The 26,989-nt window shown below is 45.5% G+C and overlaps 1 protein-coding gene across 1 annotated transcript; it reads right to left on the bottom strand.

Moving 5' to 3' along the window:
* Window positions 1–1,394: 1,394 nt before the first annotated feature.
* mdfic (MyoD family inhibitor domain containing) lies at window positions 1,395–25,327 on the bottom strand. The gene is made up of 5 exons (XM_056424945.1): window positions 25,189–25,327; window positions 24,734–24,918; window positions 21,749–21,859; window positions 8,831–9,163; window positions 1,395–3,841 (listed from the first exon to the last, which is right to left on the bottom strand). The coding sequence occupies exons 2-5, from the start codon at window positions 24,819–24,821 to the stop codon at window positions 3,591–3,593; spliced, it is 783 nt and encodes a 260-aa protein (XP_056280920.1). The 5' UTR covers window positions 24,822–24,918; window positions 25,189–25,327; the 3' UTR covers window positions 1,395–3,590.
* Window positions 25,328–26,989: the final 1,662 nt, after the last annotated feature.

The raw sequence follows: 26,989 nt of genomic DNA, 5'->3' as shown, positions 1-26,989 counted from the left end.
AAAGAAAAAAAAGTACAACTCCTGTGTGATCGCAGACTTTCTGGACGGTGATATATTTTCCCCAACGCATTAGTGAAATTAGATGGTAATTTCCTGGGGGCCAGGGTGTATCCAGGCAGAAAATGACAAAAGGAAATAAAGATAGAACGGCGAAGGAGAGGTGGGGGTGGAGGGGGGGCTCATCCTCCGTGCTCTGCCAGCAGGGGGGCTGACGTGGAGGTTAATTGAGGGGTTAACAGGGGGTGGTGTCGGCTGAAGGTCAGGCTGCTGTTGCAGCCGGCAGGAGGTCCCTGCTCCCTGATGAACTCATCGAGTGTTGTCGGCCATGTTTCCATGTTAGCGGCAAACGCTGCTGCCGGGTGAGCGGCACCCGTTCTATTAGAGAGAGGAGGAGGAGGAGGAGAAGGAGGAGGAGGAGGAGGACAGTGCAGAGGTTGCAGATGTGGTGGCCACCATGGAACTCACTGTTTCTGCCACCTCGCTTACAAGAGAAATAGGACAGTACAAGCCAGTGTTCAGGGAGACGTGTCAGCAACCAGTTGCTACAATAACGAGAATGGGCACTCGGTAGAGTGCATACCTTCGCATATCACAAGATTGGGCATTGGATTATGAACATGTTGGCATTAGTTGCATGCCAATTGGATACAAATTGACCGTGCTATGGTAAAAAGAAGATTTTGACCTTTTCATGACCTTGACCTTTGACCCGATTGATCCCAAAATCTAATCAAATGGTCCCCGGATAATAACCAATCATCCCACCAAATTTCATGCGATTCGGTTTAATACTTTTTGAGTTATGCGAGTAACACGCATACAAATAAATAAATAAATACACGGCGATCAAAACATAACCTTCCGCATTTTCAATGCGACGGTAATAACAGGTTTAGCAACGGCGAACGGGTTTACGGAGAGACGGTTGCAGCAACGACTTTTTTTAAGTATTAAGTGGAGGGAAACGGCAACAGCTGCAGTATGGAAGGGATGTTAAATGACATTTATCATCATCACAAAAGAAAATGTGTTCATCGTCAGCCAATCGGTTGCTCCGCCAGTAAACGGTGAGAAATGACGGTTGTAATTTCCCACAGGCCGAGGAGATGTGTTTAAATGTCTTCCTTTAAAACCCGAAGATATTCAGTCCACCCTCATACACTCCAATGAAAAGCCAGACGTGAGAAGCTGGAACCATAACATGTTGACATTCTCGCTGTGAAAATGACTAAAAGAATTCTTTAACAATAAAAATAGTGGCCTAATGGCTGGATCCCTATTCCATGTAATTACTCGAATATTTCCAGATGTTAGCGTAAAGTCGTTTGTCTAACTGGAACATAACGAGGAACAACGAAATGGACTAAAAGAACGTGTGCGAAACAAACATCACGGATCTTTGGAAACGTTTTATTTCGTAAAAAACTTTTCTCTTTGAAGATAATGTACAAAACTGAGAAAATGAGCTGAGAGCTCCAAGTTGAGATGAAAATGAGAAGAAAATGAGATCAAGTGTGAGGCACCGAATGGGAAGAGAAACAGAGTAGAGGACAGAATAGGAAGACAACTCCTGGCGCTACGGAGCAATGTCTACATTTGACTCTTTTTAGATCAATTCTTCACATTATCTATAATGTTTTTTGACACTCTTGGCGCGAGTTGATCATAAACATGAAAATGAGGTTTTACTTCCTGCTCAGAGGTGCCTCCCCAACCTCCCGATGCACAATACCAGTGCGCCGTTAAGACGATGTGTACGCGGCAGCACATTATCACGGTCGGCGCGAGGAAGGGACGCGTCTCTGTAACCGGTTGGCAGGCGCCGCTAATGAAGGCCAGCATTAAGTATCGTCACGGAAACAACATCAAAGCGGATCTCCGAGGCGGGAAAATGACTCCGCTGGTGATTCACCACAAACTCATCTCGAGATACACAGAATGAAGGAACAGAAGGGGGGGGGAAAGGAGAAGAAGACTGCCTCTACCCTGCATTAGTTTACCATTCCATGACAGTTCGTGGTTCCTTTTTTGTTTTTCCGTATTGCGAGTCACTCGGCTTGATTCCCGAAAGCCGCTTATGTGGCATAAAGGTCACCCTTTTTAATTCCATATCAAACCCCTCATGAGCGAGAGGGAAGTTGAACATATTTACACGGTGTGTATGTGGAATGGCATCACGGGAAGGACGTGTGCCACAGCCGGATTGTTGTCGGCCAACATTAAAGTGGGAAACACGGCGTGTGTCGTTGCGTCGCAGCGAGACGTCATTTCTCTGCGCCGTCTTTCCAGTCGTCCCAAAAATTCAAACACGGCCGGATCAGGAGCCACGCGAGACGCATTGTTAAAACGTCTTTTGATTCCGCCGTGATTTAAGCAAAATCGGCAATTTGGTGCATTTTTTTTTTCTTCAGGCAACTTCAATTCAAAGGAATGTTTGAAGTAGAAAAGTAGAAACGACCTAAATGAGGCACATTCGTTCCTTTGGGTTTTTAGAAAGTAGCATTTGTGATTTCATGATTCACCTTTGACCTTTCACCAGTTCCAACCGCTCCACAGTGCTGCAGTCGAAAACTGTATTTGAGAGTCTGTGTTGCAAAACTACAGTATGCAACTAAGAATGTATGAAGCGTCACATAAACATGTTACAGTGTTTTACGGTACGAAGACTGTAACCTCAGATCTTGAGCATCAAAAAAAAACATGTATTGAAAAATCAAAATCAGAGGAAACAAATCAATTAGTTTTTCATCAAAATGACTAAAAAGATACGATACAATTCGACAGCAATCCTGATCGTACATCTTTAAGACTGTGATAATACGTCTTACGCAAAAGAGAATACTTAAAGTTACTGTATGAACACTCTCAATTTAATACTGATACCTCTATATGACCTACATAAGTAAACACGATTTTTTATTTCTATATAGTTATTCTTGATGCTTGTTATCGGGTCTGTTTCCACACGAAATCGGAATAAATCCTGCGGGTCCACCAGAAAGTCCTTCAGCGGTACCCCATCGGAGCCCAGGCCCACATGGTGGGGCCCAATGGAGGCATGGACAACCACAACCAGGACTGAGCATGTGTCAGACCCGACTGCAATGAAGTGAAAGCTATGGAGCTAGAAAACACTTTGGTCCACTGGGACCAGCAAAACCAGTTCAAGTCTCTTTTACAAGGACAATGAGCAGGACTTCCTTCAATGTCTAGAAATAATCCCTCTTAATTATGACCGACTCGACGTGTGTGGTCGTGTCTGTAGCAGAGACCCCGTCCTCTGTCGTATTTTGCCGTGTTTGGGGGCGTCAACCCGACGTGAAGACGGAGTGACTGCTGAGCTGGTTCTGATGGCGAAGCCCAGTGGCAAAAAATACATCTTCTACCGCACACACACACACACTCAACAGTCAACACACATACATCAAAAAGAACATTCACAAACACATACGTCAACCATCACACACACACACACACACACAGGAGCCTTCTGTCTGCTGCCGTCTCCAGAGTGACAGCGGCAGCAGTTTCCCTGCCTTCTTCCATCCCGGGTCCAGTTCTCCCCCCCGATGAGACACTCGGGGGCCTCCCTATGTGGGGAAGCAGATGCCGCAGCACTCCATGCAGATCTCCAGGCAATCCGAAGACTCGCAGCAGGCGTCCATGAGGCCACAGTCCATGTCACAGGGGCTGTTGCAGTCGTCGGCCAGGTCGTCGGCGCAGCAGCAGCAGCAGCAGGCCTCCGGGGAGCAGGCGCCGCACGAGGCCTGCGTCGCCACCACGTTGCAAAGCGCCAGGAACTCGCAGAACAGGCAGGCCAAGATGCAGTGGACGCAGCAGTCTGGGCCGACGGCAAAACCAGCCAGAGCGACGAGGCGTAATAAAAAGGAATGAAATGCATGAGTACGATCCATTGAACAAACAAAAATAAGACGATGGGAAACACACAAATATGCCACGTTAAAAAGATGCATCGGGCGTAAATCGAAATGTCAACACTCGGTGCGCAGTGCAGAGCAGAGTGTGTGAAAGCGGAGCTGCGTGCGCGGGCAGGAAGACGGGTGGACCGGAGCAGGTAAGCAGTAAAAAGGGTGAGGGGCTAACTGGGCGGCAGGGGGGCTGAAGGAAATATGAGAAATTCAAAGAAATGGATTCCTTTCCTGCGGTTTTGATGAACGGACTGTTAAATAATTGTGGCATTATCATGCAAACTGCTCGGTTGATCACACAAAGATGATTAGCGAAGTCCAAGAGTCCATCCTGGTAAGTAGGTGTATTAATGCGGGCGACGCTCACACCTCTGATTAACATGTAACCTTCTCGCAGGCCGCCTTTAAAGGGCCAGTTCCGGCTTGTTGTTGCGCAGCAATAAAAGGGCCCCCCTTAAAATTACCAATATACCCATTAAGCATCACAAATCTGTTTCTGAATGGCTGCATTAGTTTCATTAAAACGCTTCCGTCTTGAATAGGTAATGAAAAAGAACAAATTAAATGTTTTTGCTTCCACGGACACACTGTCGTTAACGGCATGCAGCAAGGCAAAAAGAGTTTACTTCCACTCTTCTTTCACCGCAGTCAGAATCATATTTATCTTCAATATTGTACAGTAAGTTAATCAAATGAATTTACCCATTCTGATTTTTAACCCTCCTGTGACCTTTAGGGTCAATTTGACCCCATTCAATGTTTAATGTCGGTGTTCTTTGGGGTCAATTTGACCCCAGGCTGTTTTTCGCTGTGTCAAACATATAAGAATTATCAACTTTTTTATATATTTAAAGGGCTATTTAGGTAGTCAACAAACAAACATAAAGTACCTCACACTTAAACTTGGGAAACAATATTAATTCTAATAATTTTCTGGAGGTTTTAATTGCTGGGGTCAAATTGACCCCGAGGGTAAATTATGTCAGTAAATATAAAGGTAACAGGAGGGTTAAAGACACTGATAAAGAAATGTACCAGTCACTTTATGAAAGTGGATTTGGAATAAAACCCTTCAATTGAAATGTAAGACATAATACAGCAACACAAACAGGTGAGATTAAATAGAAAACAATAATTGTGTATGCGCAGCCCACGGATTCCGTCACATTTCATGTTGCCTTGCACCACACCACAACTTGTAAGTCAGTAAATCATCCGGTAAGTGAGCCTGGCACACACCCCTTGCAGCTGTCTCCTTTTTGAACCGAGGCCGGTGCGGCGCTACTTGCTTTGGAGTGTTAAAAAGACATGATGTGGATGGATGCAGAAAAATAGCATTACAAACAGGGCACATTTGCATAACTTTCATCAGCCCATCCAGAGCTGTCAGAAGGGGCTGTTACTGATTGGGTTAGAGGGAGAGCGAGAGGAGGAGAGTGTGGAGGACGGCATGGGAAGGCGAGCCGAGGACCGCTGGATGCTCATGTTTGATTAATCAAAGTAGCGGGGAATTTTTATTTTATTTTTTTACTCTATTTTCGCCGCGCTCAGGGCTGCAGCGCTGACCAGGAGCACTGAGATACAAACAAGATAGAGAGGGGAACATGAAACGAGAAAGTGTGTGTGTGTGTGTGTGTGTGTGTGTGTGTGTGTAGGTGTGTGTGTGTGTGTATGTGAGGGTGCCTGAAGTTTGAATGCATCTTATTATCCTTATCTGAGGCCATAACACTGGCAGTGATGGAAGATGCATGAGAATAAATTCACTGCTGAACACCTGGTGAGGACATGCAAGTGAATGGCTTCCGGGCAGATCCGTGGATTTGTTTCACGGTGGCATAACAAAACGGATACGACGCTCCGCACCGGCATCCGCTGCAGAGTGCGGCCATCTGAGTGCTACAGAGTGCCACGGAAAAACAATAAACGCTGCCCGTCCAAAGCCCAATTAAGAAAAACCTTTAAAGTGTAGCCTAACAAACTGGGAAGGACCCAGAGGGTACAGCCGTGCCAGCCTGTGAATACGGTATAAACACAGTACATAGGTATGAAGCAGCGGCCGGCCGGCTCAGCTTTTCACTTGGATGTATAATTCAACACCAGCGATTAGTCTGGATCTTAGAGAGGCGAGGGGGGGGGGGTATACTGTACACAAGAGAGCTGGACGCGAGGCACATCTCCACGGAAAACAGAGACAGACAGACGGCAGACGGAGACGCTGGGTGAAACCAACCAACAGACAAACGGAACAGACGCACCGACACGCCGCTGCTGTTTAACGTCAGCGAGCGGCGTTGAAGCCCAGAGTTCGCAGGGGCCAAAAACAGCGTCCGGTGCCTCGGTGGGAAATAGTTCGAGGCATCTGGAAAGCTCACGTCAAAAAAAGAAGGAAGAAGAAAAAGGGAGCGGCGTGACACAAAACAAGCCGGATGGGCCTCAGAGCGGCAAGCTGTGCAAAACATTCAAACGTACAAAGAGGGAGAGAGAGAGAGGGCGAGATGGACGGACGGGCAAAGATGAAGAGAGAGCGGGATGGACGAAACCTCGGTGGCCGTGGGGACGCACAGAGGGCGGAGGAGGTCCACGACATACACTTTAAAGCAAGCCTGCTTATAATGCATGACGGAGGGGAAAAGTCGAAGCTGGAGGACTCGTGCTTACACGACACACACACACACACACACACACACACACACACATCAAGGGAACTACGCTCGCGGCCGTGGCCCTGAATCTCTAAATGAGGCTAAAGCAGCTTGGAGACCTGATTGGAGACCGATGACACATAATTAACAAAAACACAAACCGGATGACAAGAGTCGAGGCGCCCCGCCCCGCTGAACAAAAGCCGCGTGTTAAACGACTCCTCACAAGCCGCGGCGTTATCACACGATTGGCTGCGGTGCCAACGGCGTGTGCCAAGAAACACGGGCAGCGGCAGAATCCCCCGAGCTAGCTCCTGCTAGCTTACGCCTTTTATTTCCCGTGTTCGGGGGGGCTATTTAGGAGGCTAATTTCACAGGCAAACAGATTATGTTAATCCGTGTAAACATTCAAACACCACAGCGTGGCTGTTTTCCGAGGGGAAATAAATAGTCGAGAGAGAACATCTTGATTCCGAGAGCTCTTGTCTGCAAATAAGCAACACGAAAGCCGTAATGAGGCCGACGAGATGATCCGCCGCCGCTGCGGCTGTGTGTCGCTTTTTTTTTTTTTGATGTTAAAATCATGACGAGAATGTCTGGAATATCTCTGCTGAATGCATCTTCGTGTTGTGAGTGTGTGGCTTCCTGTTGTGGATCTGTTGCATATTCAGGCGTCATCAAATAAAGACCCGACTGCCCACTTTTCCCCTTCATTTACACTCGTATCTCAACCTTGTGGATCCGTTAATAACGCATAACCCATATTATGTTCCATCTTCACCTCGGGGGTAGGAGCCCATGCAAAAAAGCAAAAACAGCAAAGGCCTCAAGTTGGATGAATAGCGAGGAATCGCCCCCTCTCCTTTTAAAAGAAACATGCCGAACCCTTCACATCGTCCGTGCTGCACAACACAAACACAAACACATGCACAGCAGCGGAGGACAATAGGTGGAGGAGGGGCGCCACGTTAATGAGCGCCAGGGTGGTGATGACGAGGACGTAGGGAGAGCCAGAAAGGGCCCCGAGAGGTGTGAGGGGCCGTGAGGGGCCTCGAGAAGGCCGGTCACGACTCTTAATGGGCACCCTGTGCTCTCGGGCCTCGTTAGCCGGTCACACCTCTCTCCCCAACGGCAAAGGAGCAGCCGGCCACCTTCATTACCGGACTCACCTCGGCCTGGCACCTGACAAAGTGACGGGTTCCTCTGACTTGTTGTTAGAGAAAATAAAAGCAACAGGAGCGGGATCAGATGTCATTTGCTTGACGGGGGTGATAGATGTGAGAGGGCATGCGCTCGCATCATTAAAAGGTGAGGTACGGATTTATTGTCAGTATCTTATACGGGATTATTGCAGCAGAGCCTCCGGAGCGTGGCTCCTTCAACGGAGAGGTCCCTTTGACGGCGTTGGTTTGATGGCATTTCATTTCACTGTGTGACTCCAGATCGTGATGAGTTCATCGTGATATTCACACGTTCCCAGATAATACTGCTGCACAAGACAGAAATGTTCATTTTTAGACGCTCGTTGCGTTTCTGTCCTGAATGAATTATTGAGAACATAAATCTAATGATTCATGTTTTTTTAATCTGTTTCTGTTCCTTTTATTAGAGAATAAGGATATCAAAAGATAAATTGAATATAAATAGTTGCATTGGGTATTTTCAAACCTTTTTTTACACAAAACAAATTAGAGGCTGACCGATAGTGAATTTTAAAAGGCTGATATAAAAACAATAGATTTGAGCAGGAAAAGCTGAAATCTATCTGAACATCAGAATCAAAGGAGTTAAGAAATAAATCTGGAACTGAGCATCAAACTAACGATAAAAGGTGCGGACATTTACATTGTTTGAACGTCTGTGTTTACGACGTGCTTTACTTCTGTCTGCTACTTTTGTTTCGGCTGTTTTTAATACATTTATTTTCACTCAATCAGTAGTTAAGAGAATACCCCGAAGCGGATTTGATGGGTTTCATTGCTGCAATGTGTTGTATTTATGAACAGCGGGCGATGCGCTGCTCTGTGGTTGATGACACACCAGCATTACATCTGTTTCGCATCCCATTACAATGTTAAATGCCACTCTTATAAACCATTCGTGTTGGCGTTGCCGAAGCACCTCGATTCTTCAGACATCCCTGCGGCCGCGGAAATGGATTTTTAACCAACAGAAGATGGGATGCAGAAAGCAAGCAGACAAGCGCTTTGAGAAGATGGTTTCCAGGTGTTTGTGTGTGGGCGTGTGCTCTCTGCTCACCCTCTGGCAACGGAGGTTTCTGCGACCCCGTGGAGCTGCCCTTGCTGCGTCTGCTGCTGTCGCTGTTGACCGACAGGCTGGACCTCAACTTCCTCTGCACCCTCTGCGAGACGGGCGTGGACGGCTGCTTCCTGGGCTGCTCCGTCGCCGCGGCCGCCGCCGATCTGGCGCCGGGGCCGGACTTACACGCGGCGGCGCTCGTGCCGCCGTTGGCCCCGCCGACGCCGTTGCCGTTACTCAGCGCGGGCGCCCGTTTGTGGCGAAAGACGTTTTGGTCCTTGCCGGCGTCTCCCTCGGCCGGCTCCGAGGGCACCGTCTGAGTCTGGGGTTGAGCTGGAGACGGGGGGGGAAAAAAACATTTCATTTGTCTCCATGTTTTGGAAAGCGCCGGTCGTCTAGTTGCTGCATTCAAGGGCAGGAAAAAGACTCAGTTTCTTTGGAGTATTTCATCTTTCTACACATCTTTCCTCCTGAACTACAGCAGCTCAGGCTCTTAATACAAGACAATCTAATAAATGGAATAAAGAAACAAAACAGAAGGCTGCTTGTTTATTCATGCTTTTTTATGCAAATATGGAGGACAAAACACTAAAATACACGAGCATCAAAAGGAACTCGCGGTTTGCTTTAATAACTTATGAAATGTGTGTAATGTCTATTTTTTATGGAAGACTAAGAATTGTGGATTCCTCTCCCCCTTACGGCGCTATAACCCCGGTACTTTATTTTAACTGAAGAGAACTTCGTCTGCACTCTCGGCTCCTGTGATGTTCAGTTCTTTCAAACCGAAAAACCGGGTGATGGAGACGCGCCGAAATGATTCTCAGCGAATCTTGCCGACGTTTTCCTTACGCGATCGTATCGATCGCACGGCAAACATTTCGACCCGGAGTGACGGGAAAAAGTAGCGGCGAGATATGTGAGCCTCGTGTGTGACAGGTTCACACGGAAGCCACCGCTGTAGGCAGTCAAGACGTTTGTGGGAGCCGTACCCAGCTGAGTTACGACAAGTGTGCGGCGGGGAAGAAGGGAGATTAATGCGGTAGAAAGGGAACGAGAGCCTGTGATACTGTGCATATACAAAAAAGCTGCTGTCTGCAACGGTAATGATCTCCTTTCCTCTGAAAGCTCAGATGGCCTTTCTAAGTGTGCGTGTGACAGCGACAGAAAGTCAGGAGACAGCGACCTGTCTGATAAGGAAGAAGGCGAAGGATGTGAGTGAGCAAAGGAGGTGGCATTTCACCGAGAGGAACACCTGCACATGCAGCTCTGCTGGGAGTTGCTCCGACATTACCTTCCCTCCGCATCAGAGCCGCGGTGCATGTGCACGCGCCGCCAGCGCACGGTTAACTCCAGCTTTAGTGAATTATTCATCTCTTTTAAAGTCGGCCTGTGTGAACCGTACGTATTGAGTTTTGTTCCCATTCTATACTTTCTGTATATACGTTGAATATAGACGCCGTCCTCACCCGTCATATTCCGCCTTACTTAACAGCTGTGCGGCGCGAGCGGAATCTCGTTTTAAGTGTTTTGCAGCTGTCCGAAAAATCAACACATTTTCCAAAGTGGGAGGCGAACTGACAGGAGTTAATGCGTCGGCGGACATTTTTTTCCATCTCTATTTTCTTTCTCTCAGCTCACCAACAAGTGCAATTACGGTTAACAAGAGAGAGAGAGAGAGAGAGTGTGTGGGAATCGGGCCTCGCGCTTTTTAACAACACATCACCCTGGGAGAGGCCGGACACGGATGTGGATGTAAAACAAAGCAATTAAATACAGACACTGGGTTTTGCCTTCTCCTCATTCAGGCTTCTCCATGCTGCCTCGACAAACAAATATAGACTTTAGGGATCAGGATTCCATGCAATTTGAATTAGACAACTGGCTAGCGAGCGATAGAATTCATTATGCAGTGGTTTAAGACCAGGTTGATGGATTTCCTTCTCCAAAAGACAAAAGCCTCGCAGTCTGCCCATGACAATGTGCAGGGGGAGGGACTAAAGCTTGCTAACAAGGAGACCTGGAGGAGGCTACATCTGTTGTTGTTCTCCAGTTTTACCTCTGACAGCTCGCCCCGTTTTTCACCCTTTTTTAATACAGGCACCTTTTCTTTTCCACCAGTCTTTTTTGCTGTAATGCTTGGCAACCCGCTATTATAAAGGAAGCCAGGAGCACGCACACACACACACACACACACACACACATTGTAGAGTTGTCTGCATATCCACACAGTGGGCCTTACTTGGGTTGGCAAAAGATACTTCATTTCAAGTGAATCATGTGTTCTCACATTTCCTAATATAGTTGTGCAAACTGCCTCTTCCAGGTGCCCAGACCAGTGGGACAACTTTGTTTTCAGCTCGCTCTCTTTGATAATAAACAAGAGTCACAAAGCAAAAGGTAGCTCTTCAGCCTGTCGTGACAAATAAAAAAAATGTTAAATCTTAATTCCACTGAAACAAGGTTGGTGCTGATCGCAATTCATGTTTTAAAAGTAGCCAGAATCCAGAAAAGAAATTCTCTTTGTTTCTCTCGCGGAATTTAATCTCTCAGCTGTAGCCACGTATTTGAATGTGTAAACACAGAAATGCACACGTGAAGGGGGGCGATCCGTCTCTTTAGCTCATGATTAACTCGTCCAAACTCATTTTCAAAGAGCCCACACACAAACATACGGGAGCACACATCACAGCTGAGGATGCAGAGCAATGATATGTCATCTGTTTCACGTCTATACAACACGGCAACACTCCTGCAGTTCCTTCACAAGTCTTTCACCCGTCGTGTCTGGTGTAATAACACACTCGTTTTTCCCATCTAGGCTCGACTCAAACACACATAAACACACGTTCGTGCGCAAAAAGGCCAAAGTAAACAGGGAGGCATAATTACCTTTCCTTTTGAGGTAGACAAGCTTTCAATTTACCAAAGTATAAATAGTTATTAAGAAACCGCCATAGTGCATAAGCGGTACTCAGGTTACTGACACGCTGCAAAGTCCTAGAAAAGCGGTTCACGTCGGCAGAGGAGTGTGCCTCAGAGTTCCTGGGTCGCCTCTCCACCGGCAAGTCATTTTTTTTCGTCTTCTTTTATCCTGATGAGCGCTGTGACTGAGACGAATGGGCACAACGAAGGAATATTCATAATCGTTGATCACGGTAATGACGATGCTGTCAAAGATGGCAATGACGGACTTTGTACAGTCGCCGTGCGAGGAATGAAGCCGTAACGAGAGACGGCAGAAGTTCAGTCGATCCTGTTGGGAAAGTCCGACGCTGGTAAAAACTTTCTCCGTACCTGCAAGTGCCAAGAGAGGGAAAGTGTGTGGCATACACTACCGTTCAAAAGTTTGGGGTCACTTAGAAATGTCTTTATTTTTCAAAGAAAAGCACTGTTTTTTCAATAAAGATAACATGAATCAAAAATACACACTCTACATTGTTAATGTGGTAAATGACTATTCTAGGTGGAAATGTCTGGTTTCTAATGAAATATCTCCAGGTGTATAGAGGCCCATTTCCATCAACTATCACTCCAGTGTTCTAATGGTACATTGTGTTTGCTAATCGCCTTAGAAGACTAATATCTGATTAGAAAACCCTTGTGCAATTATGTTAGCACAGCTGAAAACAGTTATGCTGGTGATATAAGCTATACAACTGGCCTTCCTTTGAGCTTGAAGTTTGAAGAACAAAATTAATATTTCAAATAAAAAACGTTATTTCTAACCTTGTCAAAGTCTTGACTATATTTTCAATTAATTTTCAATTCATTTGATGAATTAAAGTGAGTTTTCAGGGAACACACAAAATTGTCTGGATGACCCCAAACTTTTGAACTGTTGTGTATGTTTACTAGTACTTGGCTGTTGTGTAGTGTAAAACTACAGACGATATAGATTCAGGAAGAAGTATCCAGTCCACTAGGAAGTACATCAAACGGACATTATTTGGTCAAAATTGAACCTAATGTCATAATATAATGCAGGAATGACATTGATGAAAATTCTGCATCCAAGGATTCAGCTGATGAGCCGGTTGATGAATCTTCAGGGAGCGACAGATGTTTCTGCATCATGTGCATCCGAGTGCAGAACACAGCGGGAACCACAAACGACATTAAAATGTAAGACGAACAAACTCCCAGCAACTTTAAAATAAATCACACGCAGTTGTGCATTTGCCACAAGCGTGTAGAGATACGAAGGTGTCCCGAGATAACCGACAGCACGCGACCTGACAGGTTGCATTAAAACACCATGTTTTGGAGGAAGAAGTGGACACACACACACACACAGACGCTTCAAATTGGACTTGTAACCGCCCTATTTCGAGCACATCAACAACTGTTGAGAGTGTACATTTGTAGTTGAATAAAACATGGTATTCCCCTACACACACTGTCACACACATCACAGGGGAAACTAGGGGGTGAGTGGTTCTTGACTGTCTAAGCAGCATCCCAATTTGGTCCCAGCTACTAGTAGCTGACAGCCTCAAATATCTGGGGAGCATTTTTAAAAGGCCAGTGTTTGATGGATTCATGAAGAACACACAAATATAATTGCCATTTGTCACCGAGTCTTCAGTGGCTGCGCCACACAGGGACCGAGCGCCGGAGTGCCTGGAGATTGCTGGAGCCGCGCCAGAGCTGTGCGCTCTGTATGTAAAACTGAGTATATAAACACCTCCGTTTTTGTCACGTAAAATAGGTCCTACAGGAGGGAGCTGGGAATTGTACCCAAAAGACAAAAGACAGAATGAAGAAGAAGAAGATGTGTATATATATATATATTTATTTAATATATTTAAATAAATATATATTATATTAATTTATATATTTATTTAATATATATATATATTTATTTAATATATTTAAATAAATATATTATATTATATTTATATATATATATATATATATATATTTAAAATATATATATTTAAATAAATATATTATATTTATATATATATATATATATATGTTACAAGCATACTGGATCCACACACACACACACATACATACATGCAACGGCAGACCTACCAGGAGGGAATATGCATGTATGCATGCGAACTGAAATATAACTGTATAAACAAGAACTCTAAAAAACAGTGAAGAACATGAGACAATAACGCAGAGGTCATTTACACGCTGCGATGCCGGAGAGTCGCAGCAGGCGAGGCAGGGAGCGGATTGAGCAACCGCACAAGCTCCGCCACTCTGAAGCTTAGTCCTTTTTAATATTAATGCCCCAGAGACAGAGAGGAAGCGGGAGAAGGGAGACAAAAGGTGTTTGCCCAGGCGTATTAGAATGCCCATCAGAGAGCATACAGTTATTCAAATGTCACGTCATGTCAACCAAATAAACACCACAATCCACATCTTGTATTCATCTCCTAATCGCCGTTATTACACAATGCTACGAGTTTGTGAGTTAACACTGAATGGCATTGGAGAGTGGAAGAAGGGCATTTATTTTTTAGTTATGGATCCCCAAACACCCACGTGCAGAAACACAACAGTGACAGTTAGCTCTGAAATGCTAATTCCACTAACAGGGCCAGTGTTTTGTTTATCTTTTTGTGCCTTCTATGAGGAAAAACATGTATATTTTCAGCTCGGCTGGCCATGTACCTGCATGATTGAAATGCTAATTTGAAAGTGTGCAATGACCTAGCCAGACTCTTCGCACCAGCACCACCAGCAGCACCTCCTCCTCCTCGCGCTGCCAAAACAGCCCGAGGTATCATCTCTCCTCCTAACAAACAGCGGCGTGTGGAGCAGCCCCTGCTTTTCAATCCAAAGGGATATATTTTCTCATTAGAAATTATACATCTTCCCTGTCCATATTTATAGACGCAAAACCAGGGGAATTATCCTGTAGAGAGAGTGAGAGGGACGGAGAGAGAGAGAGAGGGGGAAATAGTACAATGAATGTTATTACAAAGGGCTCTGATTGAAATTTTCCTTGGGCGTATCAAAGCCTCGTTTACCGTTTGACCTTAAACTGCGGGACAAGGACTTTCTTTATCATCTGGAGGGACGCGTTGGAGGGAACAGACAAGCAACTGCAGGACCATCATTCAAGTGTCCCAGCACAACAAAAAACCACTAATGGTGATTAGCGTCCACATAATGCAGATATAAGCGGCGTGAAATGAGAGCAAATTGGCGATGTCAACCGGCAACCGGGAACCAGCGTTTGATTAGAAAAAGACGCGGCTGTCGGAGACTGCGTGGTCTCGTCTGGAGCTGTTTACACAGGAGGTGGATGGGGACCCGACACGGGCTAACACAAATGTCACTTGTTCCAACAGAGATGAAGGAAAATGTGACTCTGGACATCACTCGGCAATCCTGGCCCTGTCAGTTCATGTTTTGTATTTATCCAAGATAAAAATGGCGATGATGGCGTCGGGGGGCGGGTGATGATGACCGCCGAGGATAGCTAAATTACCTGCTCTGATATTGGATCCTCATCAGCAGAAGTGACAGGCCCTGCGTGTGTGTGTGTGTGTGTGTGTGTGTGTGTGTGTGTGTGTGTGTGTGTGTGGGTGTGTTATGGCAACCCGCTACAGAACTCTATTAGCTGTCTCCACCTGTCAGGGCTGATCACATTCTGTAGCATCTCATTTTTCGCAGGAAACATCACTTTTCATTTTTTGGGGGGGGGGGGGGGGGTGTCTGCATCTCCGTCCCATTCCAGGGCAATCAGTCAATATTGCTCAGCTCGATTTCGGCGGTGACACACTCATTTTCCCGCCCCGTTTTAATTCTCTGTGACAGTCGTTCAAATTTCACTCCTCCAACCTGCCGAAGGGGAAGTGACACGCGGAGACAGAGCTTAATATTATTTCCGCCCCCCCCTCACCACCACCACCACCACCACCCAACATTGAGAGAAGCAGGGCGTCGGGGGATTCACTCATTTCAAATGTTGCTGCTGATGGAGTGGAGAAAAAAATAACCCCCTTCGGACCTTGTTCTGCTTAATTACATTTTACAGTCGCGAATGCAACTTGAGAGACAAGAGCTTGATTTGAGGACATGAACCTCTCAGCGTACCGCTCGCGCCAGGCGGGCCGAGGTGGTGTGTGTGTGTGAGTGCTGCGGGGGGGAACCGGTGGTGGGGGAGAAGGAGGTCGTCGACTCTGCTTTGATTTCCAAACTGCATGTGTTGACTAAATCATTAGAAGTCCCGATGAGATGCCATTTTCTCTTTCATGGATCATGGTGGGGGGGAAGTCATTCGGACTCGCCCCCCCCCCCCGAGCTCTGACCACTGAAGTCTCGCCACTGTTGTGTGGAATTTGGGATGGCGCTAATTTGGGTGCTATAAATGTAGCGGAAGGACGGGCATCAAGGGGCGTTCAGGGCCTTACAACCTGGCTGCTGAGAGAGATACTAAATGGTGCCTTATTCTCTTCCTCTCCTCATTTCTGAGATGAATGTGTACGAGCCGGTTTCTGCATTAAGCCTCGTCGAACGCCTTTTATTTCTCCCTCATCTGAGCGAGGGGGAAAGAATGTAGTATAAAGTCAGCCGAGTGCGCGAGTGTCGAATATTTAAAAAGCTGCACATCTTGCACGGATTTAGGCTTTACACGGCTAGCTCCCACGATTTCTAGAACGATCAATTGTGACGTGACTCAGAGCGGGCCTGAGGGAGCTGCCAGGCTCCAGACTGAGAAAAAAACGTGCTCCACCCTCTCCTCGCTGACGACTCCAAAACAACGAAAAAACAAAAAGAACGGCGCAAACGAGCAGGAGCGAATGGGAGGGGAAGAGGAGGGAGGGAAGGAGGGAAGGAGGGGAACGGGGGTATTTCAGTTTCAGTTACATCGATGACTCAAATATTCCAATATTCTACCATCTCCTCGCTGAAGTAGAAGTTCCACAGGAAACTCACTTGATTGAAATTCCACAGCAGGCGCGGAGACGTGCACATGCGCAGTTGTGCGCACACACACACACACACACACACACACACACGCCCATGCTAAACGGCAGACAGAGTCAACCACACACACCAAATAAATACAGTGTGCATCTGCAGCAGATCCACTAGAGATGGACTAGAATCTGGCAGTAGCTCCACCACTCCCTAAAAGCCCAAATACAACTGAGGTTGGTCTCTGGGTCAGAGAGGGGATAGACAGTCTATCAAAATGCCCCCACATCTAGTTCCTTTATTTGCTCAGTATCAATCTCAGCATTAACCCTCTGCTAATGGGACAGCTGTGGGTCAGCGCCTCACATCTTCGGGATGCCAATCAAGGCCTTAAGCTGAGAGATCAGCCTTTGGGACAGAGGTGCTCGTCTGCCTTTGAGTGGCTTTTTAAACACGGAGACGCCCGTATCGATTTTAGCTCCAGCCTGAAAGAGGGGGGGGGGGGGGGGCTGTGTTGGCTGCGGCTGTCTGTGTGTCTGGACCGGGAGCCATCCCCTGGTCCCCGGTCACCCTCCACTGATCAGGGGGCCTGACAGAATGACCTAGCAGTGTGAGGCACTGAACCTGCAAACACGAAGGGGGCAAGGCGCTGGGAGCTCGAGGGGGCCGGGGCTGGCGGGGGCAACATCAGCAGAGATCTCAGTAATAGAAAAGGGTTTTAACCTTAATGTTGGAGCCCAAACCCTGTTAGAGGCCAAGTAATCCCCCCAGCGCTGCTCTCATTCGAACTGGCTGATTCTCTCTCTCTCTCTCTGAGTTGCTGTCTGGTGTGGCTCTGGTTAGAGAGGCGGTAAACATGAGCAGAGCCGTTAACTTCTACTTTGGATATGTATGTGTTGTGTACCATTTCAAGCATTATTAGAGATTCAACTGACCAGCAATACAAAGAGTCGTCAACTCCACCAACGGCAATATTAGTGGCAGTTGACAACAAGATCAAAAAACACTCACTGTCCCTTTAAATGGATGAATCCATGCGAATACCTACATATGCACTTTTCTACAGGTTACGTATTGAATGCAAGGCCTTTCTTTCATTATATACTGTGGTATTGCTACTTTAAGTAAAAGATCTGAACATTTCTTACACCTCGGCAGATGTACTGCATGCTGCAAAAGAACCAGTTGGACACAAAGGTCAATTGGTGTTCAAACGGCTTTGAAAGATTACTATTAATGTTCACATTCTCTGCTATAAAGAGGAAAAGAATACACTCCAAAATAAAAATCTATATATGTTGCCTTGTTTCTAACATGAGTGCATAAAAGACTGCAGTCTATGAATCGTTCTCGGCATATCTATCATCATTTGGCTCAAGTATTTTGAACATCTTTAAAGGAAATAAAAAGAATTAACATTGAATAGGCTCAGGCACTTTTGGTAAAATATGCTAATTAACCCACTTGAAATTTCCCATATGAAATTTATCTGCAGCAAGACAATGAGAAAATAATTACAACAGAGGTAGAATTACAATAGCCATTTTAATCAACCCCTACACTAGCATTTCACCCTATTTATACAGATTTTGCTTCCATGACCCAATGGTAAGTAATCACTTGAAAATTACCGTTGCGTTATAATAGGTCTATGCTTTAGACACATTATTTCTGCAGAGACAGGGCTCTGAGGATTACAATAAATATATGAGTCTTGCATAACAACAATCAGCATGCACTTCCTATGGCTTCAAAAACATTCTGGGAAAAAGACAAACTGGCAGGAGGTTAAAAAGTCTTGAAGTACTTAAGTCACTTTGGAATATACGCGAGGCAAAGTGTGACAGTCTGAGAATGTTGATTCAGCACTGATGATGAAATTAATGATGAAAATGCACTTGCCCTTTGTTTTACCTTCGTCTGACTCTGCCAACTGCCTGGTATCATAACACTTTATAGGTTTGTATATAAATCTTAATTGTAGCTGTGGCACTGTCAAGGAATCTTCTCTTGCAAGAAAGGTCCAAGTATAACACGCTCCCCCGTTAAACAATCCCTTTCGCTGCATTTATTAGGGGTCACAAATTCACTTCCGAAAGGTCAATTCTGCGCAGGTAATATAACCTTGAAGGTGTGGCACTAAAGAGTCCAATCAGGGATTCGCACAAAGGCCAGACTAATGTCTTTCTTTCACACACAAAAGTCATGTTATTTGACCCTCCTTTCTCACTACAGAATCTTTCCTGTGATAAAAAAAAAAAACAGACTTGTTCTTTGGAAGTGAGTGAGTTTATCTTTATCAAACACAGAAGCATTTTTAAAAATTATATATATATATATATATTTGACAATCCGGTGTATAATGTGACGATTAAACTCCTAAAACTGGTGCTGGGTGGTAGCAATTTATTCTGAGGCTGGAGAGCCGAGGCCCTGTTCGCGAGAGATATCAGCTCTTGTGGGAGCTTGAAACCCCAGAACGGTCTCTTGAGGAATGTCCGTCTCTCCCACAAGATTCTCCCTCCTCCCCCAGGATGGTGGAGCCACAGAGGAACTGTTACTGACAACGGCCCAACAGGGAGGGCCATATTGTAGTTTTTTGTATCCGTCTAAAAGAAGCGGTGGTTGGATGGCAACCCCCACGCTTCTGTTTAACCATGTGAATTCATTCAGAATGATCACTTCAGCTTTTTTAGGTCACACTTGATGATTAATTGGGCGCCGAGGTTCAGTTACGAAAAACTGTTTTCAAATAATATGTACCCGCTGCCCTGTTTACGTTCCCGCTTTAAGGGAGACCCGTAGGTTAAAAGGACAACTTGTCAAAATAATAATAATAATAATAATCATTTATTTTTTATAGCGCTTCTCAAGTCACCCGAAGTCGCTTTACAGAGTCCAGCAGCCATACACACACACAGTCATCCCGGTGGTGGTAAGCTACATCAGTAGCCACAGCTGCCCTGGGGCAGACTGACGGAAGCGTGGCAGCCAATCAGCGCCTACGGCCCCTCCGACCACCACCAACATTCATTCACATCCATACGAACCGGGGTGAGGCTGCGGTGCGTGTCTTTATGATGGTGGGGGAAACCGGAGTACCCGGAGGAAACCCACGCAGACACGAGGAGAACATGCAAACTCCACACAGAAAGGACCTGGAATGACCGGGACGACCGGGATTCAAACCCAGAGCCTTCTTGCTGTGAGGCGACAGTGCTAACCACTGAGCCACCGTGCCGCCCAAAACAATGTTACCATGACAGAAATAGGATATGTGCTGTTATTACAACAATACAATAGGCTTCCTCTTGTTGTGAAAAGTCGCAAAGCACATACTGTACCCGAGCATTCAATTGGAGAGCCGGGGGGGGGGGGGGGGGGGGCAGGATGTAGGCAAGCAGATGATTTCTTATTGATTTCCTGTTTCTGTGGACAATAGGGCTCTCAATTACCCAGCCGGCAAGTAATCGGATTGGTCACCTCAACAAACAAAACCACACTGGACTGTGACACTAATAGGTTAACTTGAGGCCCCCCCTGCTCCTGCCCCCCTACAATAACAACAGACAGAAACGGGGACATCGAACGTTCTTATTTATCATCATAACGCAGATGTGGGTTTTTGCCTGTCTTTGACATTGACTATAAATGCTCTAGTAACTCTCTCAAAGAGAAGCAGCATATCTTCCTCCCTCTACCTCTAAAATGATGTGTGTGTGTGTGTGTGGGGGGTCGATGGAAGCGACATCAATTACGACGCAAAACTGTTGTCACAGGGGCTTATCTGCTGAGATGAAAGAAAAGCATGCCTCCCTGCAGAAGTGCAATACTCGACACACACACCCGCCAAGCTAGAAAGACCTCTTGACAGAAACTCTTTTCTTTTCCATTTGCAACTGAATCTCTTTTCCTTGCTGATTCAGTAAACAAGCCACCGGCAACTCATTAAGCTTGATAGATACCAACAAACAAAAAAGGCGCCCTGGAAAAGTTAACAACCTAGAAACAAAAGAACTGTTGTGACAAACGCAAACAGAATCCTTATTATAGCTTGGCACTTACATGGATGGAAGCAATCAGCTGCTATTAGCCTTTACTGACACATCTCACTCCTCTTCGGAACAATAAAACACACACACACACACACACACACACACAGAGCTTTTAGCAGGTTTCATTTTGTGACCTGCAATCCATAGCTCAGTCTGAAATAATTTCACTGAATGAGAGTGCATCGAGACTTAATTAGAGCTGCTCGCAACTCAAGCAGTTCAATGGCAAATAATTGTTTTGTAAAACCTCCCCGTGTCAGGATATTTGCATGTTGCTTTTGCAACGTGATGAGTTCAGAGTTACAATACATCTGCCAAAGTTCCCCAAATTATAAGATCACACTGTAGAACGCAGAAAAAGAGCTCATAAGTTATTGGTATGGCAGATTATTGGTCGAAGCGATAAAAGCGAGGAAAAAAACGCCTCCAGCAGCTGGCACGGATATTTTACCCAAAAGGTAAATGTTTGGTACGAGAAAAAAAGAGTTGTGGCTAAGATGCAATCAGTGCGTAAAAACAGTAAATGCCAGGACCACGAACAGGATGTCCACCGCTTCCAAAACACTGGGCTGCGGTTGGAGGGAGAAGCAAAAGTGGCGCAACGAGCCACGTCTCGGTCAGTATGGCAGGATGAGCGAGCGTGCTACCGCTCACTTGCCAAGAGACCTCGGTGCTATCTTGATGTTTTCGATTGGAAACACCGAAGCTAATATTTTGGTTGGCCAAACGGACCCTGCCTCGTATCCTGCACGACGCAACTGTCAAAACAATCGCCATATTTGACGGTTGGAAAAAGAAATAAATGTTGAAACGGGATCACACACTATTTAAATGTTAAATAAAACAATGCCACTGCATTTTCCACTCAACCTTTCGCGTACATAGATAGTCATTTTCACTCTCTCGAAATAAACGGCTCATTGTTGTTTATCATTAAAAAAACGCTCACTGCTTTTCTTGCGTCGTTACAACTTACTTCTCACAGCTTCGCAGTGATCCGGCGTCTCCTCCGTCACGTGACTCGGTCTTTCGGCGGCTGGTTTCCTGGGAGACGGCTTTCCTCCCGACGATTTGCTGTCGCCGGCATCTAGGGTCACAAAAGCGCTGAATGTTAAACGTGGCGGGAGGAAGGAAAAACCTGTTGCACACTGAGTTAAGCAGCACAATATATATTTAGCTGCGCGACGCCAACACAGGGTGAGGGCCCAACTGGTCTAAACTAACGTGCGTTACGACCACTCCTTCAAACGCAAGTTCACTTTTACCGCGGGGTCGGCCACAGTGGACAAAGTATCACGGAGAGCTGGCCGAGCCAGAAGAAACACAGGCCGCTGGCGAACGGTTGCACAACATGGCGGGGCGGTTCAGGTAGAGGCCTTGCCAGAGCTCTGGATCTCATTTTCTCTCCTTCTGTTCCCGCGTGTGCTCTACCTGCCAAGCTTCCTTTTACTGCCATAAAGGCCGCATTCATCTAAATAGGAACAAGTATGTGGGCGAGGACTCTCGGCCAGATAGCTGTGCGAAAAAAAAAAGACGAGACGGTTTCACTCATCTCCCTAAGCCGCGTCCTCTGGCTTCTTGACTTCAAGACTCCCTGACGCTCTGCTCGTGGCACACTGCTGCTTTGTTCGGTAAATAAACCTCCCCCAGTGACTTTATTCACTGCTTTGGTGCCAGACGTCGACTCATAGCCTTGTTTTCTTTTCTTCATCGCTTGAACGTTTTTTAGTGACGCGCCGTCTTCTTTGCGCCACTTTTTTGCTGGGATTCTAAAGAAGAAGAAAAAAGTACTGTGAGGAATGATTCAGCGGATTCTAGCGATCTCGCTTAGCGAAGCTTGAAGCGTTTGTTCCGATGCTACAACACTCTCTGTTTGTAAGCAGTGATGGATGGGGGAGTGGAACGGATGGGCTCAGGCCAGCAGCCCGAGATAGATATGGCACATATCTCAGCTTTGGCGCTGATGTATTGTCGAGCGGTTGCGCTAGCATTACCGCGTGATGCATCGCGGTATTTAGTGATTACAGTTAGAAATAAATTGGTCTATTCTCAGTACATCCACAGTCCCTTGAGAGGGGAAATCCAGTCTTAACTGCAAGCGCCTTTGAAGGTCCAGCGAAAATCCATTCGGAATCCAGCAGCGCCAGTGATTGCTTACTTTGTCCTACTTTGCTATTTTTTGACAGTGCCATAATGATGCTTGGTATAAATAGGATGGTTAACGGTTCATTGCTTGTTTGAAGAAAAATGAAAAGGGGGTGTAGGGGTAAGCTTATTTTACATGTGATAATCTTAGGGGCAACTAGAAAGTTAATTAAAAACTATAATTGGCTGTGGTTGCTGTTAATAGTCACCAGGGCGTTTCTTCAGACTTTATTGAGGGGGGAAAAAGCAAAAACATTATCAAGGCTTACACTGAGCACGGAAACTGATGTATACTAAAAAAAAAATCACATGATTATAATTTGAGAAGACAAGGCTGATATTGTCCCAAGCAGAGCGGCGAATGCTGATACGCTGCAGTAATCTGGTAACGCGGTCGGTGACTAATTCTCTCTGTGTGTGTTTTTTCTCTTGTTTTCTCGACGGCAGCAGCAACGTGACTTCATGACGGAACATGTCACTGATATTCACCGCTCAGCTGCAGGGCCCTGGCTGCGTGGAGAGAACAACAACCCGTAAACACTGGTATTCTGATGCGTGAGGATCTGACCACCGGCCCAATGAGTGCACAACTATAAGTTGTTATGCGTGAACCAATGCAAGACATATTTACACTTCGGGAGAGTTTCCTTTTCTTTTTTTCTCACTCTCCTTCCACTTAAAGGACCCATATTATGCCCATTTTTCCACAAGTTGATATGGTTCCTTGGGGTCTTAATGAAATGTCTGTAACATATTTTGGTCAAAATACCACAAGAATCATTTCAAACAGCAACCTTTTTACCCTGTCAAAAACACATCCCCACAGATTAACCTGTTTTGAGTGCCTGTTCCTTTAAATGCTAATGAGCCAGCTCCCCCCTCCTCCACGAGATGCGCTCGCCTAGCTGCTGCCTGCAGATGAAGATAGCGTTGTGCAACCATATCGTTTTGAACCAGTCAGACCCTGAACAAGAAGAGGCTCCCGAACAAGTTCGAGAAGTTAGGGCTCAACAGGACGTTTCTGAATGTCACTTCTACATTTTTTTTGTTTGTACATTGGCTAAGGTCTCACAGTCTTGTTAGCGGTTTTGAGAGCATAGTGGTGCTAGAGATTCGAATATGTGAATAGTTTGTGCATGTATGAGTATGTAGCAAATACAGTGTTTATGTAAGTTACTGTTTGTGAAAGTCTTTGTGTAAATGCAAGTAACGGGAACGCCATAAAGATATAAATGCTACATGAGTAAAGTTCCATCTGTAAACTAAAGTGTTATCTGACAACAGTAAGTGACCAAGCAGGGGCGGGGGTAACGTTTTTACCTCCATTAATTAGCGTTTAAACCTTGTTTACTTATTAAATCGTTGTATTTGATGACTTATGACTTATTTGATGACTCATGTCTGTAATATGAACACAACGTTCAAATAAACTTTACCTGCAAAGTTGTGGTGGGGGGCGGTCCAAGGCCATGTAGCCACACTCCCTACATGGGCGTGCTGGTGATCCCATTTGACGCACTCAAGCATATCGTTTCTGACATAGAGGAACCACAACAAGCCGCGTGAGTTGTTTTTTTCCAGCGTTTTTGTGTTGGGAGACATGCCAGGTACCCAAATTAACATATAGAAGCACTAAAAAAGTGGAATTTTCAGAATATGTCCCCTTTAATGAAATATGTTAAATTCACATCTCGCTGTCGGACCTCTGGGGACGTCTCGCGGGCCCCCTCGGGAGCCCCGAACCCCACCTTTGAGCCACTTGAGGTTAAATCGTATTTGTCACGTGACTCCTGGCCTGTAACGCTGGGTGCCTTACCTTGGGAGGCTGGCAGCAGGGGACATGTCTCGCGGCCCTGCCCTGGCCCTGCCGGCCCATCCGGAAGAAGGACGGTGTCCTTGGACATGAGACAGTCGTCTTTTTTGGGGGGGGTGACACACACGCAGAGGAGTTCCTCCCTTCCCTCAGCGCTGCGAGAACCAGTGTCCCATCATCAGCGCAGGCTTGGAGACACAAAGCAAAACAACCGCGTCATTACTCAACTCGAGACAGCCGTTTGCTTATTCACACGCCGACTAAGTGACGTCGAGCTGCAGTAAAAAAACTTGGTGGAAATTTCCCCTTCTCTCCCTTTTTTTCCCTTCTTCTTCTTCTACAAAAACCTACCGAAAGACTCCAGGTGCAAAGAAAACACGCACTGCCCTCGTCTTTAACGCTAGCTAAGTGCTGTTTATAGCTAAGGCAGGATGTCTAGTTAATAAAGCATTACTTACCTTTCAAACATGACAACTCCCTTGCTTCAAATATGACTTATTCCCATCCTTCCTTCCTCCGACTCTGTCCCCGAAGTGTTGGGGGGGGTGGAGGGAGGGAGGGAGGAGGGTGGCGACGGAACTGGGTGAGAGACAAACTTAGCGTTTCAAAAAACTTTAGCGGCCACCGTAAGTGCCCCGCCCCCTCCCCCGAGCGCCCGGTCCCGACTCCGCTGTTGACGTGTGGCGGGGATATCGACGATAGTCCTCGGTCGACGGTCAACGGAGGAGTTTAGTGGCGTCGCGAGGAGACGGTCTTCATCATATCCGGATTCCTGCAAGCACGGCCAGTGAAGTGGAGCCACTCGTCGCTCCCTTCGCTTCCTTCCTTCCTTCCCTTCCTTCCCTCGGCGGCGGGCAAGCGAACAGAGCCCTCCCTGAACATGTGTCCCACGCAAATAAAGTTAGGTTAGAACGGAAAAAGGAAATAGAATATGGAGAGGTTTGTTTTTTCCTCTTCTTCTTTCTTTTTTATGTACGTACATGCCTATCCTAAATTGACGTCATTATTTACACGTGGTCTTGTTTTCACGTTGAGTTTGTCACGTGGTTTTCACCTCGGCCATTAGATTGTTTGATTTCTATACTTTTGTATCTGTTATTGTTAATAAATAAGAGAATTTCCCAAGTTAACAATGAGTTAGCAAAAGATAATTACTCGATTTACTTATTCAGTAGTAGTAACACTTCTGATTTAAACTGAAATATGATTAACTAGTGTAATTACAGATAGAGAGAGTTACAGAAATAGCTAGTAAGAGTTGCATACAACTAAAATAATTGTACAACATTAAACAATAGAGCATGTTTACTCTTATTGACTATTAATATGAAGAAGCACCCGTATTTTTATTTCATGTAATTTTGACCCCTTTTTATTTAATTCCCTTTCTTTTTCGCTTGTTTGATATGTCTTTTTTTTATTTATTTTTTTTTTTTTTTTTTTTTGTGTGACCATAGGGGTGAGGGTGGGGGGAGGGTGGGATGGATGGGGTAACTATGCAATTCTCCTACAGACCATCTTTTCTACGTTGTATACCTACTGTATCGTTATTGTGATGTCTGTCAAAAATCCAATAAAAAGATTTGATTAAAAAAAAAAAAAAAAAATACAGTTTGTATGTAAAGTGCCAGCAGTGTAGTATATAAAGCAAGTCAGTGACATCATATAAATCCATTAATAGTGATCAACCAAAGGGCCATTCTGTAAAACGTGTATTGTCTTATATTTCATGCATATGATTAGTTTAATGATTGAATACGTGTTGGGGTCCAACACAGCTCAAGAAACATACTTTATACATCAGCTACACTTCATGACATTTCCAAATCTTATTAGAATGGATTATAAACAAGCTTGATACTTGTTCTGGTCTCTAGAATACAATGGGTTTTCGTATGCACTATATCTGTGACTGTTGACATAACTTTTTAAGCAGCACTTACCCAACAGTAACTCTATTATGATTTGTTTGTAAGAGTTTACATTTATGGAAGTAAACCTCTCTAGGGTTTAATTGACCCCAAAAATGAGGAATGTTACTTTGTAGTATAACCATTTTTTGTCTGAGACCTGTGCTTCATTGAAACTTCCCGTATCTGAAGTGTTGCTGGTTGGATCCATGCCTATTTCTATAAAGAATAAGAACAAAACTTGAAGTCAGCTGTAAAGTTCAGCCAACAAGACTTAAAAGTTTAAACAACTATAAATATATAGGCCAGGCCGGGATTATAATACAAACAACTTCTTTTGAGCCAACAC

Source organism: Pseudoliparis swirei, chromosome 10, assembly GCF_029220125.1.
Source record: "Pseudoliparis swirei isolate HS2019 ecotype Mariana Trench chromosome 10, NWPU_hadal_v1, whole genome shotgun sequence".
Lineage (NCBI taxonomy): Eukaryota > Metazoa > Chordata > Actinopteri > Perciformes > Liparidae > Pseudoliparis > Pseudoliparis swirei.
This window is presented reverse-complemented; position numbering and strand designations above follow the sequence as displayed.

What these genes read in the sequence shown, in the direction of transcription:
- mdfic (XM_056424945.1), bottom strand. Translation starts at nt 24,821, where the DNA reads ATGTCCAAGGACACCGTCCTTCTTCCGGATGGGCCGGCAGGGCCAGGG. An exon ending in TCACTGCGAAGCTGTGAGAA is followed by an intron (nt 9,164 to 21,748) that starts GTAAGTTGTAAC and finishes CCCCGTCTCCAG; the next exon opens with CTCAACCCCAGACTCAGACG. An exon ending in GAAACCTCCGTTGCCAGAGG is followed by an intron (nt 3,842 to 8,830) that starts GTGAGCAGAGAG and finishes CCGTCGGCCCAG; the next exon opens with ACTGCTGCGTCCACTGCATC.